The 16,401-nt window shown below is 44.9% G+C and overlaps 1 protein-coding gene across 1 annotated transcript; it reads right to left on the bottom strand.

The window, feature by feature from the left end:
* Positions 1 to 14,214: 14,214 nt before the first annotated feature.
* LOC120390818 (olfactory receptor 52E2-like) lies at positions 14,215 to 15,162 on the bottom strand. Its single transcript, XM_039513754.1, has one exon. The coding sequence runs from the start codon at positions 15,160 to 15,162 to the stop codon at positions 14,215 to 14,217; it is 948 nt and encodes a 315-aa protein (XP_039369688.1).
* Positions 15,163 to 16,401: the final 1,239 nt, after the last annotated feature.

Here is a 16,401-nt window from a genome sequence, read left to right as displayed (position 1 = left end):
GTGTGCATAACTCGTTGAAAAAAATGCTCCCAGAGACTAGTTATCAATGGCTCACAGTCAGGCTCAAAGGGCGTAACAAGTGGGGTTCCACAGGGATCAGTTCTGGGTCCGGTTCTTTTCAATGCCTTCAGCAATGATTCAGATCATGGCATAGAGTGTAAACTTGTTAAATTTGCAGATGATAATAAGTTGAGACGGGTTGCAAGTCTTCAGCGAATCAGATAAACTTTCAAACTGATCTGGAAAAACTGGAGAAAAGGATGATTAATGGTCTTGAAAACATGATCTATGAGGAAAGACTGGAATATCTAGGTTTGTTTAGTCTAAATAAGAGAAGACTGAGGCGATAAATGATAAGAGTTTTAATGTTTGTTACAAGGAGGGAGAAAAAGTGTTCTCCTTAACCTGTGAAGAGAAGACAAGAAGCAATGGACTTAAATTGCAGCAAGGGTGATTTAGATTGGACATTAGGAAAAATGTTTCAAAAAAGGCAAATACTATGTTGTGTTATATTGGCAGAAGTATAACATGCAAGTCATAGTACATGATAATATTCCTCTACTAGGTGTGGGATAGGTGTCAATTGGAGAAATGTGTCAAATTTTGCTCACCAAGGTATAGAAAGGATGTAGAGAATCTGGAAAGCATCCATAAGCAAGTAACAAATGTTATGCAAGGGATGGAATGCAAACTGTATGAGCAACCCTAAGAAACCAAGATGTTTACTTGAAAAAGAGGTGATTACTGGGGGACAGGATAGTGGTTTTCAAATACTTGAAAGGCTACCATAAAAAGGTGGAGGAAAGTTTTTCTGTTTTACCACAGAGGGGCAGGACAAGAGGCAATGGGTTAAAATTCCAGCATAGCAGATTTAAATTACATTTCAGAAAAATCTTCCTAACTTTAACTACAGGAGGCAAATGGAACAGACTCCCAGAGAAGTCATGGAAGCACCTTCCGGGGAGGTTTTCCAAGACAAAACAAATTCTTCATCTTGTCAGGGGATAGACCAGCTGTCCTTTGCGTTCCCTTATAACTCTATGGCTCTATCATTCTATGATGTAAAATCCTAGTGTTTTACAGGGGATCAGACTGGATGATCACATGGTCCCTTCTGATATTAAACCCTATGGATCTATTGATAAAGAAAGTAGATCAGGCATTTCTATTTAATGTGTCTCATAACATGAACAAGGGAACATTTAATTAAATTGAAAGACTGAACATATAACATTGAGAAAAGGTAATTGCTACCATAATTCCTATTTGGCCTGTAGAATTCCTTGCTACCACCATTATTGGAGCAAAGAGCATAGAAGAATGGGATTCACAAATAGATTGGCCATTATAGGTGCTGCTGGTGGCATCACTTGTGGTTAAGTCTGTCTGACACCTTCATTAGAAGACCTCATTTCCAGTTGCTTATAAGTTTGCCAAATTGTTGGTGTTTGGACTGAACTTTCTTCTGCTGGGTGTCTGCATGGAGCAGAATTGTTTTATTGGAAAGTTTCAGGCCTAACAATTCAGCTGAGTTCTCGAATGAAACTAGGAGAAAGTATGTGTTACCCATGTTGAAAAATTCTCATTATTGTTCTAGTGAGGAGCCCTAGCACCTCCAAGCTTTGCAGCTGATAAGAGTCAGGTAACAGCCCCTGTCCCTCTGCCCCATTAACAGACAGAGCCCTGAAATACAAGAGGAGCGTGTGACAGGGTCTGTGCATTAACATACAGTTGGTTCCTGACATCTGTACTCAGCTCTTGCTCCAAGGGGAGTTTTGCCTCTCTTGGGCCTGAGGAAAGCAAGGGCCGTAGTCTCAGAATCTGGCCTTGTATTGCACATCCACTAATAATTTATATACTGAAGGATTCACTGTGCCACTGAAATGCACCTCCGTGGTGCTGGAGTCCATCAGGCAGGATGATCAGGGGTGCACAGAAAAGAGTGAGATTTTGGCCAGTGATTCTTTGGCAAACTCATCACTTATGGCAAGGGCCCTGGGATGTTTCATGGTTGTGCAGAGTGAATAAGACCACAGACTTACTCTCTATCCCACCACACCCACATTTCACAGGGTTTGCCGATAAGGTGAGCTCCTCAGCAAGAGATGGGTACCTGTGAATTCTGAGACGGAAGTGTCCTCCTTAGGAATCTCCCTCAGGTTATCAAGACCCACAACTCTCTCAAGCCAGCATCTGCAGCAGCATCCCACGCCGAGAGCCGACAAACGGTGTGCACAGTTTCTCATATAGCTCTGTGTAATCCCTGTGGGGTTCGCTCAGCCTCTAGAGGAGAAGGGAGGATCTGAGTGTAAACAGGCTGCAGATTAGCAACTCTCCACTTCCATGCTAATTATCCAGCTTTAGGAGTAAACAGCAATTAAGGAACCTTCCCAAAGGGAGATGAGAACTCTGGGGCTCTGGGCTGAGTCAGAGAGGAGTTGGCAGCTCTGTACATTTGTGTGTCTGTATTTAAAAATTATAGTTGATGAGAAAGAAAATTAGGGAAAATGCCTAATTCTCAGGATAGATGGGTAGATAGTAGACAGAGAGATCCCAAGTAAGTTGACTAAGATGAGACACAAATAGTTAGAATAAACAGATGGGGCTGTCGCTGAGGGATCAGAGATCAGTACATTTCATCAGTAACTATCCTTATACTGTGCAGCACCTTTGATTGATGTATCTTCAAAACACCTCGCAAAGAAAAGTCAATATGAACATTCCCCATTTCACCGATCTGTAAACTGAGGCACGGGGAGACATGACTTTCCAAGGTCACACAGACACTGACTGACAGAACCCAAGTGTCCTGACTTCCCTTCCATAACCACGGTCTCTCTGTCAGTAAGTGACCACATGACAACAGGGAAAGGGACTCCCAGTCTTGCAGGGCCTGTTCACTGGGGCAGAAGAAGGAATTCCCTGGGGACCGCCGAGCCCTGTGACATGCCAATCTGGGCCCTGTCTCAGACTGTGAGGCTGTGACAAGCTGCAATCCTATCAGGTCTTGCGCTTACCCAGCTATACACAGAGAGGGACACACCCAGCTGCAGGTACATGAATGCTTTCTCTAGCCAGCTGTGAAAAAACAATGGAGAGTCTCCAACCAGTTCCCCTCAGCTCCCCAGCCTAGGACCCAAGAACTGTACCGTCTGGCCTTGGCCAAAAGCCTGAGCGGTATAAATTTATTTACCAGTCTGCCCCTCCCTCAATGTAGAGAGGACAATACATCAGCCTGAGCAGATTTCCCTTTTACATTTCAAACAGCATCCTGTATTAAGGAAAGCAATATAAACCAGATTTATTAATTACAGAAAGATCGATTGTTGAAGTGATTATAAGTAAATAACAAAGTTGAAATCTGGGAAATAAAACCACAATCTAAGTTCTATACACTAGACAGGCTTTGAATCAGTGTGTCACCCTGATGGTACAAACAATCCACCAATCTTCCATGCACAGGCTGGAAATCCCTTCAGCCTGGGGCCACAGCCCCAATTCAGTCCCAGGTTCTAACGTCTTTCATGTTGAGTTGTTTGGGGAGTGAGGCCAAGTGATGATGTCACTTCCACATTTTATAGCTTCTGCCATGTGGAAGGAGCTTCATTATTCCAAGCAAAAGCCCCCAGCACAGTTAGTGGAAAAGACGAGAAACAAGATGGAGTCCAGAGTACAGGAGCTGGTCACATGCCCTTCCATGCTTTCAGAACGTTAGGTATAAAAATGATCATAGAATCATAGAATCTCAGGGTTGGAAGGGACCTCAGGAGGTATCTAGTCCAACCCCCTGCTCAAAGCAGGACCAAACCCAACTAAATCATCCCAGCCAGGGCTTTGTCAAGCCTGACCTTAAAAACCTCTAAGGAAGGAGATTCCACCACCTTCCTAGGTAACCCATTCCAGTGCTTCACCACCCTACTAGTGAAAAAGTTTTTCCTACTATCCAACCTAAACCTCCCCCACTGCAACTTGAGACCATTACTCCTTGTTCTGTCATCTGATACCACTGAGAACAGCCTAGATCCATCCTCTTTGGAACCCCCTTTCAGGTAGTTGAAAGCAGCTATCAAATCCCCCCTCATTCTTCTCTTCTGCAGACTAAACAATCCCAGTTCCCTCAGCCTCTCCTCATAAGTCATGCACTCCAGCCCCCTAATCATTTCTGTTGCCCTTCGCTGGACTCTTTCCAATTTTTCCACATCCTTTTTGTAGTGTGGGGCCCAAAACTGGACACAGTACAAAGAACATAAGAACATAAGAGTGGCCGTACTGGGTCACACCAAAGGTCCATCTAGCCCAGTATCCTGTCTACTGACAGAGGGAGCCTAACAGGTAATGATCAAGTGATCTCTCTCCTGTCATCCATCTCCATCCTCTGATGAACAGAGGCTAGGGACACCATTCCTTACCCATCCTGGCTAATAGCCATTAATGGACTTAACCTCCATGAATTTATCCAGTTCTCTTTCAAACCCTGTTATAGTCCAAGCCTTCACAACCTCCTCAGGTAAGGAGTTCCACATGTTGACTGTGCTCTGCGTGAAGAACTTCCTTTTATTTGTTTTAAACCTGCTGCCTATTAATTTCATTTGGTGACCCCGAGTTCTTGTATTATGGGAATAAGTAAATAACTTTTCCTTATCTACTTTCTCCACATCACTCATGATTTTATATACCTCTATCATATCCCCCCTTAGTCTCCTCTTTTCCAGCCTGAGAAGTTCTAGCCTCTTTAATCTCTCCTCATACGGGACCCATTCCAAACCCCTAATCATTTTAGTTGCCCTTTTCTGAACTTTTTCTTATGCTAGTATATCTTATTTGAGATGAGAAGAACACACCTGTACGCAGTATTCAAGATGTGAGCATGTCATGGATTTATATAAGTGCAATAAATTATTTTCCATCTTATTCTCTATCCTCTTTCAAATGATTCCTAACATCCTGTTTGCTTTTTTGACCGCTGCTGCACACTGTGTGGACGGCTTCAGAGAACTATCCACGGTGACTCCAAGATCTCTTTCCTGATTAGTAGTCGCTAAATTAGCCCCCATTATATTGTATATATAGTTGGGGTTATTTTTTCCAATGTGCATTACTTTCCATTTATCCACATTAAATTTTATTTGCCATTTTTTTGCCCAATCACTTAGTTTTGTGAGATCTTTTTGAAGTTCTTCACAGTCTGCTTTTGTGTTAATTATCTTGAGCAGTTTAGTATCATCTGCAAAGTTTGCCACCTCACTGTTTACCCCTTTCTCCAGATCATTTATGAATAAGTTGAATAGGATTGGTCCTAGGACTGACCCTTGGGGAACTCCACTAGTTACCCCTCTTCATTCTGAGAATTTACTATTAATTCCTAACTTTTGTTCCCTGTCTTTTTACCAGTCCTCAATCCATTAAAGGACCTTCCCTCTTATTCCATGACAACTTAATTTACATAAGAGCCTTTGGTGAGGGAACTTGTCAAAGGCTTTCTTGAAATCTAAGTACACTATGTCCACTGGATCCCCTTTGTCCACATGTTTGTTGACCCCTTCAAAGAACTCTAATAGATTAGTATCAGAGAAGTAGCCGTGTTAGTCTGGATCTGTAAAGCAAAGAGTCCTGTGGCACCTTATAGACTAACAGACATATTGGAGCAGGAGCTTTCCTGGGTGAATACCCACTTCGTCAGATGCAATTCACTCTCAAAATCTCATGTTCCAATATGTCTGTTAATCTATAAGGTGCCACAGGACTCTTATAGATTAGGAAACCACAATTTCCCTTTACAGAAACCATGTTGACTTTTGCTCAACAATTTATGTTCTTCTAGGTGTCTGACAATTTTATTATTTACTATTGTTTTGACTAATTTGCCCGGTACCGACGTTACACTTACCAGTCTATAATTGCCGGGATCACCTCTAGAGCCTTTTTTAAATATTGGTGTTACATTAGCTAACTTCCAGTCATTGGGTACCGAAGCCGATTTAAAGGACAGGTTACAAACCATAGTTAATAGTTCTGCAATTTCACATTTGAGTTCTTTCAGAACTCTTGAGTGAATGCCGTCTGGTCCCGGTGGCTTGTTAATGTTAAATTTATCAATTAATTCCAAAACTTCCTCTAGTTACATTTCAATCTGTGACAGTTCCTCAGATTTGTAACCGACAAAAGCCAGCTCAGGTTTGGGAATCTCCCTAACATCCTCAGCCAGGAAGACTAAAGCAAAAAATCCATTTAGTTTCTCCTCTGTGGCTTTATCGTCTTTAAGCGCTCCTTTTGTATCTCGATCATCAAGGGGCCCCACTTGTTGGTTAGCAGGCATCCTGCTTCTGATGTACTTAAAAAACCATTTTTTTATTAACTTTTGACTTTTTGGCTATCATTCTTCAAACTCCTCTTTGGCTTTTCTTATTACACTCTTGCACTTAATTTGGCAGTGTTTATGCTCCTTTCTATTTACCTCACTAGGATTTGTCTTCCACTTTTTAAAGGAAGTCGTTTTCTCTCACACTGCTTCTTTTACATGGTTGTTAAGCCACGGTGGCTCATTTTTAGTTCTTTTACTGTGTTTCCTAATTTGGGATAGACATTTAAGTTGGGCCTCTATTGTCACCAAAAAGCCCTGCAATACAGTGGCAACAATTTGTGTACTGGTGGGAGGAAGCCGCAAAGAGACTGTATGAGTCTTGAGTGCAGAGTCTAAAGGACTCCCAGGAAAAGTTAAAAACCCAAGTGCAGGATTTAAAAACTAAATGCAAGACATCCGGATGTCCCCTTCCCCAAACTACCTAATCAAACCCCTCTACCTCATCGATCCCCTCAGATCCTTTGTATCCCCAATTAATAAAGACTGGGAGTGAGGAGAAGACAGCTGAGGACATTGTGGATTTTTTTCAACAGTGCTTCTCAGCGGGCAGTGCCTCCGGCAGGATGCGAGCAGTGGCTGCTGCTACCCCTGCCCCCGAGCCCCTCGGGGCTGCACAGGTCATGCCTACTATATCATCACCACCACACGTATCAGCTGATCAGTCCGCTCATTCCAGAGAGGAAACCTTCCCTCTGGTTCCCTATCCACATCAACAGCCAAGGGCTGTTCCCGATCTCTCCAACATCTCGCTCGGCTCTGATACTTACAACCCTGTTGCCAATCACAATAGGATCCGACAAGACCAGTCGGCAGTGTTCCAGGCCTGCTTAAGGCAATTGCCTGGTGAAGGAGGCTTGGTCACGGTACATGCCTGCTGGACACCAGGCTACCAAAGATATTTAGTTAAGGAATTTCCTAGTATTAGAGAAGACGCAGGAAAATTTAGAGAGGAACTCGAGACAGTGATTCAGTGTTACAATCCATCATGGCTGGACATTAGCCAACTCTTGAGAGTAATCCTGCCATCCAAAGTCCAAGAACAGCTACTTGCTCAGGCTGACTGGCCCAACGTGGACCCCGGAAATGGGGATGCCCGGGTGCAGGCTAGGAATCACCTCGGGATCACCATTCCAGAAATTTGCCACAGGAACATGGATTAGACAAAGATCAACAACTGTAAACAAAACAAAGGCGAGTCCCCTGCTGATTATTTAGATAGATGCTGAGCAAGCTTCCTTGCACATTAAACAAGCCCTGTCTAGTGCCCCAGCACTTGGACTTCCTGATTACACTAAACCGTTTGTTCTTTTCTGCCATGAGCGCAAAGGGCTTGCCTTAGCTGTGTTAATGCAAAAATATGGAGATAAACACCACCCACTTGCTTATTATAGCTCTGCCCTGGATGCTGTGGCAGCTGGGTTTCCTTCTTGTTTACCGGCTGTGGCGGCAGCTGCTCTATACATGCAGCTGTCTGAATCCATAGTCCTAGGGTCACCCTTGACTGTTCTGGTGCCTGATTCTGTGGCTGCTCTTCTGTTAAAATCTAAGACTCAACATCTATCTACCCCTTGCCTCACCAACTATGAACTTGTGCTGCTGTCCTTGTCTCATATTACCCTGACTTGCTGTCCCATTTTAAATCCCGCTTCCTTACTGCCTGGGCCAGAGGACGGAGAGCCCCATGATTGTGTGTCTGTGACGTCTATCCTTACCCGTCCACGGGACGACCTCATGGATGTGCCTCTACAGAATCCTGAACTAATTTATTTTGTAGATGGCTCATGTTTGCGAGATCCTAAGGGAAATCTGGTTGCTGGCTATGCTGTGTGCTCTTTGCATTCTGCCATTGAATGTGGCCTCCTTCCCTCCCTCTGTATTTTCATCCCAGGTTGCCGAACTTGCTGCCTTAGCCCAAGTCTGTATTTTGGCATGGGATCAAGCTGTTACTATTTATACTGACTCCCGCAACGCTTTTGGAGTAGCACATGACTATGGCCAACTGTGGAAACACAGAGGCTTCCTAACATCCTCTAGTTCCTCTATTAAAAATGTCTCTTTTGGATGCCCTTTTCTTGCCCAAATCTGTTGCTGATGTAAAAGGTGTTGCTCATCAAACCCTTCATGATAAAGTTACACATGGAAATGCTTTGGCTGATTCAGCAGCCAAAACCACGTCCCTTTCTGTCCCTTTCTGTAAACTCTTGCTGTGATTGAGCAACCTCCACTAGCCTCCCTTGAAGACCTTGCCAAGATCCAGAACGCGGCACCAGAAGCCGAAAAAATGTTCTTGGAGTGTTGCTGGGTGTACTTTGCACCCTGATCATCTCTCATGCCCCCCAGATACTTGCCTGGTTGTACCTAAGGTGCTCTTCCCCAACTTTGCTCGCGTGAACCATGAGGTGGCACATGTGAGCAAAGGGGGGATGATTGCTGCAGTTAAACAAGACTAGTATGCACCAAAATTTTCTTCTGTAGCCCAACATTACTGTCAACAGTGTGCAGTCTGCCAGCAATATAATGTTGGAAAAACAGTCAGAGTTAGAAAGGCAGTGCATCCCCCTCCTTGGGGACCTTTTTTAAATATTCAGATTGATTTTATTCAAATGTCCAAATGCTGTAATTATGAATATGTGTTAGTATTAGTTGATGTTTTTTAAAGCTGGGTTGAAGCCTTACTTTGTAGGAGGGCAGATGCCTAGACTGTTGTGAAAATTTTGCTTAGGGGTCTTGTACCATGATTTGTCATACCTGCTGGTATCAACAGTGATAATGGAATTCATTTTTCTTGATAGATTGTAAAAGAGTTCTGTGCACCCTTGCAGATCCAACACAGCCTCCACTGTCCCCATCATCTGCAGTCTGCCGGGACAGTAGAATGTCAGAATGGGATTTTGAAAAATAAACTTGCCAAGATCTGTGTGGAAACAAATTTAAAATGGCCAGATGCCCTTCCATTAGCATTTGTTAGCATGAGGGAATCCCCAACCGAAAGACTGGACTTAGCCCTCATGAAGTCCTGACAGGGCAGCCGATGTGACTTCCAGCAGCACCTCCTCTGACCCTTGCCCAAATGGACATTCATTTGATGGATGATACAATGCTTAACTGTCAGGCATTAATGAAATGTGTTAGGTCTCTATATTCACAGGTGAAAGAGGCACTACCTAAGGCTCCTGAGCAGACTTGTCATTCACTGGAACCAGGGGTCAATCAATGAAAGACCATTCTAACCCCATTCTGGAAAGGCCCTTATCAAGTTTTGCTGACTACCAACACCACCGTGAAGTGGCAAGGCCTGACTGCCTAGACCCAAGCTTCTCACTGCAAAAAGGCCCCACCGCCTCAAGGTGATGCAGCTAGTTATCTCCCCCCTGCATGATCCTGCACCACAACTATACCGGGGAAGAAGAAGGAACACTCACTCTGCCAAAACTGCCAAGATCCAGGGATTCCTGACTTCAAAAGACATTAAGAATTGGCCCTGGTGGAGGAGACAGAGTATTGTATATTGGCAGGGAGGAATTTGGAGGGACCGTGATTGGGAGTGTGGGGTTGAGTGGTGGGCTGGGCTAGGCTCTGCACTTATGGACAAGTACCATCAGGTGGCACTGCCCTGCCTAATTGGCTTCCGAATGATAAATACCAAAAGCGCCTTGTTGCCACAGACACTGCCCCCACCAGCTCCTCCACAACCACTACCTCCCAAATATCAACAATCCCATGTATTCAGATGGGACTCAATGGCCAAGGCCTTCACACCTTAGTGATTTATTTAAATATTGTTTGGAAAAAATATTTTATAAGGTTCAGAGTATCTCATACAAGTGAAAGATTGAGTGGAAAACAGATGAGTCAGTAGAGATAGAAGTGTATGAGATCACTACAAACAAGGAGTCGAGGAAAGCTGGCTGTATTTCAAAGAAACCTTATTGAGATTGCAGGAACAAACCATCCCGATGTGTAGGAAGAAAAGTAAATATGGCAGGCGACCAGCTTGGCTTAACAGTGAAATCCTTGCTCGTCTTAAACACAAAAGAACAGCTTACAAGAAGTGGAAGATTGGACAAATAGCCAGGGAGGAGTATAAAAGTATTGTTCAGGCATGCAGGTGTGAAATCAGGAAGGCCAAATCACACTTGGAGTTGCAGCTAGCCGGAGATGTTAGGAGTAACAAGAAGGGTTTCTTTAGGTATGTTAGCAACAGGAAGAAAGTCAAGGAAAGTGTGGGCCCCTTGCTGAATGAGGGAGGGAACCTAGTGACAGAGGATGTGGAGAAAGCTAGTGTACTCAATGCTTTTTTTGCCTCTGTCTTCACAGACAAGGTCAGCTCCCAGAGAGCTGCGATCTGCAGCACGGTATGGGGAGGAGGTGACCAGCTCTCTGTGGAGAAAGAAGTCGTTCGGGGCTATTTAGGAAAGCTGGACGAGCACAAGTCCATGGGGCCGGATGCGCTGCATCCGAGGGTGCTAAAGGAGTTGGCCGATGAGATTGCAGAGCCATTGGCCATTATCTTTGAAAAATCATGGCGATCGGGGGAGGCAGGGAGGAATTTGGAGGGACCGTGATTGGGAGTGTGGGGTGAGTGGTGGGCTGGGCTAGGCTCTGCACTTATGAACAAGTACCATCAGGCGGCACTGCCCTGCCTAATTGGCTTCCGAATGATAAATACCAAAAGCGCCTTGTTGCCACAGACACTGCCCCCACCAGCTCCTCCACAACCACTACCTCCCAAATATCAACAATCCCATGTATTCAGATGGGACACAATGGCCAAGGCCTTCACACCTTAGTGATTTATTTAAATATTGTTTGGAAAAAATATTTTATAAGGTTCAGAGTATCTCATGCAAGCGAAAGACTGAGTGGAAAAGATATGGGTCAGTAGAGATAGAAGTGTATGAGATCACTACAAACAAGCTTCAAAAATCCGTCATTGAGATTAGTGGGTTTCATAACGGCATTGACATGATGGCCATTCCCAGAGCCTGCAATATATTGGAAGGAAGGGGTCCTCATTGTTATTTGCTTACCCAAGTAGTAAATGATCAAATTCACACTCAGAAAGTGTGTTCCACTGATGGCAATTTTACCTGTACTGAAGTAATCCCGATAAACAGTAACTTAACCTGCACCATTTTGCAGTATCCCCCTTCCGATGCCTTAATGGTGAAGCTTCTCAGAGCTATATGAGAATTGTTTACCAACAAATGTTGTATGACACTGTACCAAAGGGAGAGGTGCTAGGATATCAATGGACAATAGTTAATGTCACACTAGGGATTGTAACATTCACACTGCCATTATCCAGATTTCAGGTCACCTCTGTATACCCTAATTGCTCCAAGAGGGCTGCCATTTGGTTAGCAGAGTAAAGGGCATGGGTCTTCTCAAGAAGGAAAAGAGATTTGAGTGCCAATAGTGCAGCAGCAATTTGGACCCTTTACAATGGCCAACAGCATGAGGAAAAACTAGGGCAGCTGGAGAAAACCATGGGACTTATTATTGGAGCACACATACAGGCTGGAATCGATGAACTTCATGTTATCTCCACCCCCAGCTCCATAACCCAGGAATTGCTAACAAAGATGGTACTTAACATCACTGAGGCAGGGAAGATATTGAAGTGGGATTTGGCCTGTTCAGAGATTCAGGATTTCCTGAATGACCAGCTCATGGCCATTTGGAGTGATCTTGAGCATCAGACTTGGCCCAGTGCCCTTACAAATGCCTCGGGGATGCCATCTGAATTGTGGCCTTGGAGACATACTTGGAGGGTTTCAGGGTGGAAATGCAGACACTTGCAGTGCTCCTTCCAAGCGTAAGGGCCAGTCGGAGGGGTGTGGGTTCCCACATACCGAATCCTGCCAGGTCCATGGGGAGGATGCATGTGGGATTGGGTGATTCACTGCGATGTTTGGAAAATTAAACCACCTGGTGAACCTAGCCAATTTATTCTTGGTGCTCTTGGAATAACACCTGATATTTGGATAGGGATAGGAAGCCAATGGACAATCTGAGTGCTAGAACCTCCGCAGCTTCAGTGTGAACAAAAATTGAAACAAGGAGAAGTTGTCATGGTTCATGACAACATTTGTTGGGAAGGCATGGGACGAGGAACTATGCTGGCAGGGCACCCGATCTTTCAGGCTAATGATAAAGAAGCTGATTTAAAGGATAGGTTTCAAACCATACTTAGTAGTTCCGCAAGTGGTCCCTCCCTGAATGTTTGTTTAAATCACTTGGTGGTGGCATCCAAGGTCATGGAAAGGAATTTGCGCCTTGGGGAAGTTTTTAACCTAAGCTGGTGGAATATAAGCTCAGGGGTCTTTCATGTGGGTCCCAACATCAGTAGACCAGAGTTAAGAGTGGAGAGGAAACCCTGACAGTACCCTACATCACAAAGAAAGGAGAGCTCCTGGCAACATGGAGAACCACCCTAGAGCCTCTGGTGTTCAATGTTGAAAGATGGTTGGCTTCATTCTGAGGACTGAGGAGGATTCTCGTGGGCAGGACAATCCCCAGCTGGCCTTGGAACAATCGCTGACCAACCTCAGAAGTTTGTCACAGAAGTTGCGGTCCCACTGGTAGACCAGGATGTCTTACCTCCCGGTTCCCCTTCACTCCTCCAAAACAGACCTTGTGGCCGAGAAGAGGAGATGGAAGTCTCCCCAATGCGGTAGAAGGAATTTCACTTTACCCATGAAATCACAGGTGTCCACCAGAAACTGTCAGAAAAAGAGAGAGCAGACCACTGGTTTGGTGATGCGATTGTACTGGTGGTGCCACAGAAAGGGAAAGGGAGCTAGAGGGAAGCGAGCGGCCCCTAAAGGGTCAGGGAGGGGAGAGAAAAAAACCTCCCCCTGAGGTTCGTCCAAGGACAGGGAAAAAGGAAGCAACCCCTGGATGGCAGCAGTATGGAAGATGGAGAGGACAAAAATGAGCAGCATTTCTCTCCACATTGCCCCCAACAGCTCCTGCCTCCGCTCTGTGGCTGTGGCTAGGGCTTGGGGCAGCCTGAAGTGAGGGGCTCTTCTGCTGCTGCAGCTGGGCAGCCTGGGACCTTCCCTTCCCCTGACAGCTCCTATTGGGGTTGGAGGCTTGAACTCCTCCCAGATGAAGCTGAGGCGGCCTGGGCTTGGGGCTTCTGCCTCCTTCTGTGGAGCTGCTCCACAGGCATCACAGGCTGATTGCCATGTTCTGTTCATTCCCTCTGAAGCACCTGGCACTGGGCACTGTCAGAAGACAGGATACTGGGCTGCCTGGACCATTGGTTTTACCCGGAATGGCCATTCTGAACTTCTTCTTTAGACCTCAGATGTACCTGCCTCCTGATGTAACACACTACACCCCACTCCCCTCCCAGAGCTGAGATAGATCCCAGGAGTGCTCAATGGGTCTCTCTCTGCACAGAGTTAGTAAGAAAGTAAGAATAAAAATTACAATATTAACACTAACGAGTGCCCCTTAAGTGACTTGCCATAAAATGTGAGAACATATTGAATTTAGAGATGACTGTGTCAGAGCTGACAAGGGGAGGGGAAGACAGGAGCAAGTGACAGGGGCAGGGTCTTGTGGTGAAGACACACAGCGGGGTCGAGGCTTGACAGAAGAGATGAGGCTAGATTGTAATTCCAGGGATCCAGCTACCAACAATTAGAAACGTGGCAACCCACTGTAGTGTACATAGACTAACTCCCCAGTTCATCACATTGACACAGCAGAGTAAGGAGAGGGAAGGGTTTAATGTCTCTCTGTCTGTCCAGTAAGTGATTCAGGGAAGAGGCCTTAGCACAATGCACCAGCCAGCTCTGCAAAGAGCTCAGTCTGAGAACTAGAGCACAAGAAGGAAACATTTAGGTGTCCTTATGAGTAAAGAGCTGGAGCAGCCTGCCCCGGATCTGCATTGTCCTCATGCCATAAATGATGGGGGGTATCATGGGGGGCACCAGCTGGTACACACTGGTAATAAGAATGAGGAAATGTAGTGGCACATAGTGGCCAAACCGTTGAATGAGAGAGGAGACTAAATCTGGGATGTACAAAGCTGAGATGGCACAAAGATGAGAGATGCAGGTCCCAAAAGTTTTGAGCTGGGCATCCTTTGTGGGGAGGCGGAAGATGGCCCGAAGGATCTGAGTATAGGACACGGCAATAAAAAACACATCCACTCCGATCACAGAGAAAAGATTAAACAGTCCATAATAACTATTGATGCGAATGTCAGCACAGGCCAGCTTCACCACAGCCATATGTCCACAATAGAAGTGTGGGATGATGTTCGTTCTGCAATATGGGTACCGCCTCACCAGGAAGGGATAGGGTAATGTGATTATGCCACTGCGCATCACCACCGCCAGGCCTATCTTGGCCACAGCAGAGTTTGTCAGGATGGCGGAATGTCTCAGGGGATGGCAGATGGCCACGTAGCGATCAAAAGCCATGGCCACGAGGATTCCAGACTCCATCGCTGAGAAGCAGTGAATGAAATACATCTGGGTGAGGCAGGCACTGAAACTGATCTCCCTGGAATTGAACCAGAAGATGCTCAGCATTTTGGGTATGGTGGATGTGGACATGACCAGGTCGGTGATGGCCAGCATGCAGAGGAAATAGAACATGGGCTCATGGAGGCTCGGCTCCGTCTTTATGATGAACAGGATGGTGAAGTTCCCCAACATGGCTATGGTGTACATAGCGCAGAAAGGAATGGAGATCCAGATATGGGCTGCCTCTAGGCCAGGAATGCCAAGTAGGATGAAGGTGGAGGGGTTTGTGAAGTCGGTTGTGTTCGAATCTGACATGGCATATGGGAGAAAGTGTCCAAGTCTCAGGCATAAGTGTGTCTTCTGCATTTAGCGTACGTTCCCCTGACTTTCTGTATTTTCCCAGGATCTCGGGTGATAGTCGCAGTAGAAATGCCTGCATGGAGAGACAATGTTAATATGAGACACTGCATGCAGCAGTGGAGGCTGTTCTCATGGGAGAAGTAGATTGATCTCTCTTTACACATTGAAAAATTACATATACATTATTCATAGAGAATAACTATGAGCAATGACCCTTGTAAATCCAATTCCATATTTGTATTGTGCTCCCTGCATTAAGAATTCCTACACTTTGTGGTGGGGGAACTTTAAGAGTCACCAGCAGGAAACACAATGGTGGATACTGCTTATCTATCATTATTCTTTAATGCAATGAGAGCCAGTATAGGGAGTCCATGCAGAAGGGAGTTCCCCATTCAACCAGTTGCTCGAAATCAGAGAGGGGAAGAAAACAAACGTTTGAGATGACTGGAGCTGGGAGAAACAACCCAACTAGAACATACTTCAGGGGAAGGACCTGGGCACCATTGATAGCAGCTCAAGAGAAACACCTGCTCATTCGCAGCAGTGGACAAAACAAAACAATGTTCAGATCCCCAAGATATGGGATGAAGCATAATGTGTTTGGGAATGTGTTCAGTTTTGGTCACCCAGTCTCTATTAAGGACAGAAAAGTCTGGGACTCTTTATTTTTCACAAGAGACAAAGAAGAGAGCATATGATATAGGAGAGGAAAATAAAACAATGAAACTGATTTACATTCAAATGAAGAGTTCCCAACCAGTAGACACTTAGAGCTCCAAGAGGACTAATTCCCTAAAGATGAGGGAAATTGTCAGCAAAACTGATTGGGAGGAAAAATTGAGACAGAAAAATATGAATGAATATTGCTAATTCTTTGATAACGTTTTATTAGATATCAGAAAACTCACAATTCCATAGTCAACAAAGTGAACAAATTTGGGTAAAATCTCAGTGTATTGGTAAAGTGAAGGCAAGAATTAGAGGGAGGGAAGCAACATGTAACAAAGAGGAAAAAGGGGAAATAGCTGACCAGCAATAGAAATCAGAAGTTAGGAAAATTGATAAAGAATGTTAAGACATCTGGGAAAACTCCATGTGTGGCAGGGCTATGGATCACAAAAACGAGGTTATTGATTATATTAAGAACAAATGAAATCCTGGAAAATATTTATGTCAATTCCTGTGTTATAT

Source organism: Mauremys reevesii, linkage group 1, assembly GCF_016161935.1.
Source record: "Mauremys reevesii isolate NIE-2019 linkage group 1, ASM1616193v1, whole genome shotgun sequence".
Lineage (NCBI taxonomy): Eukaryota > Metazoa > Chordata > Testudines > Geoemydidae > Mauremys > Mauremys reevesii.
The sequence above is the reverse complement of the archived record's forward strand: the minus strand, read 5'-3'. Positions and strand labels throughout refer to the sequence as shown.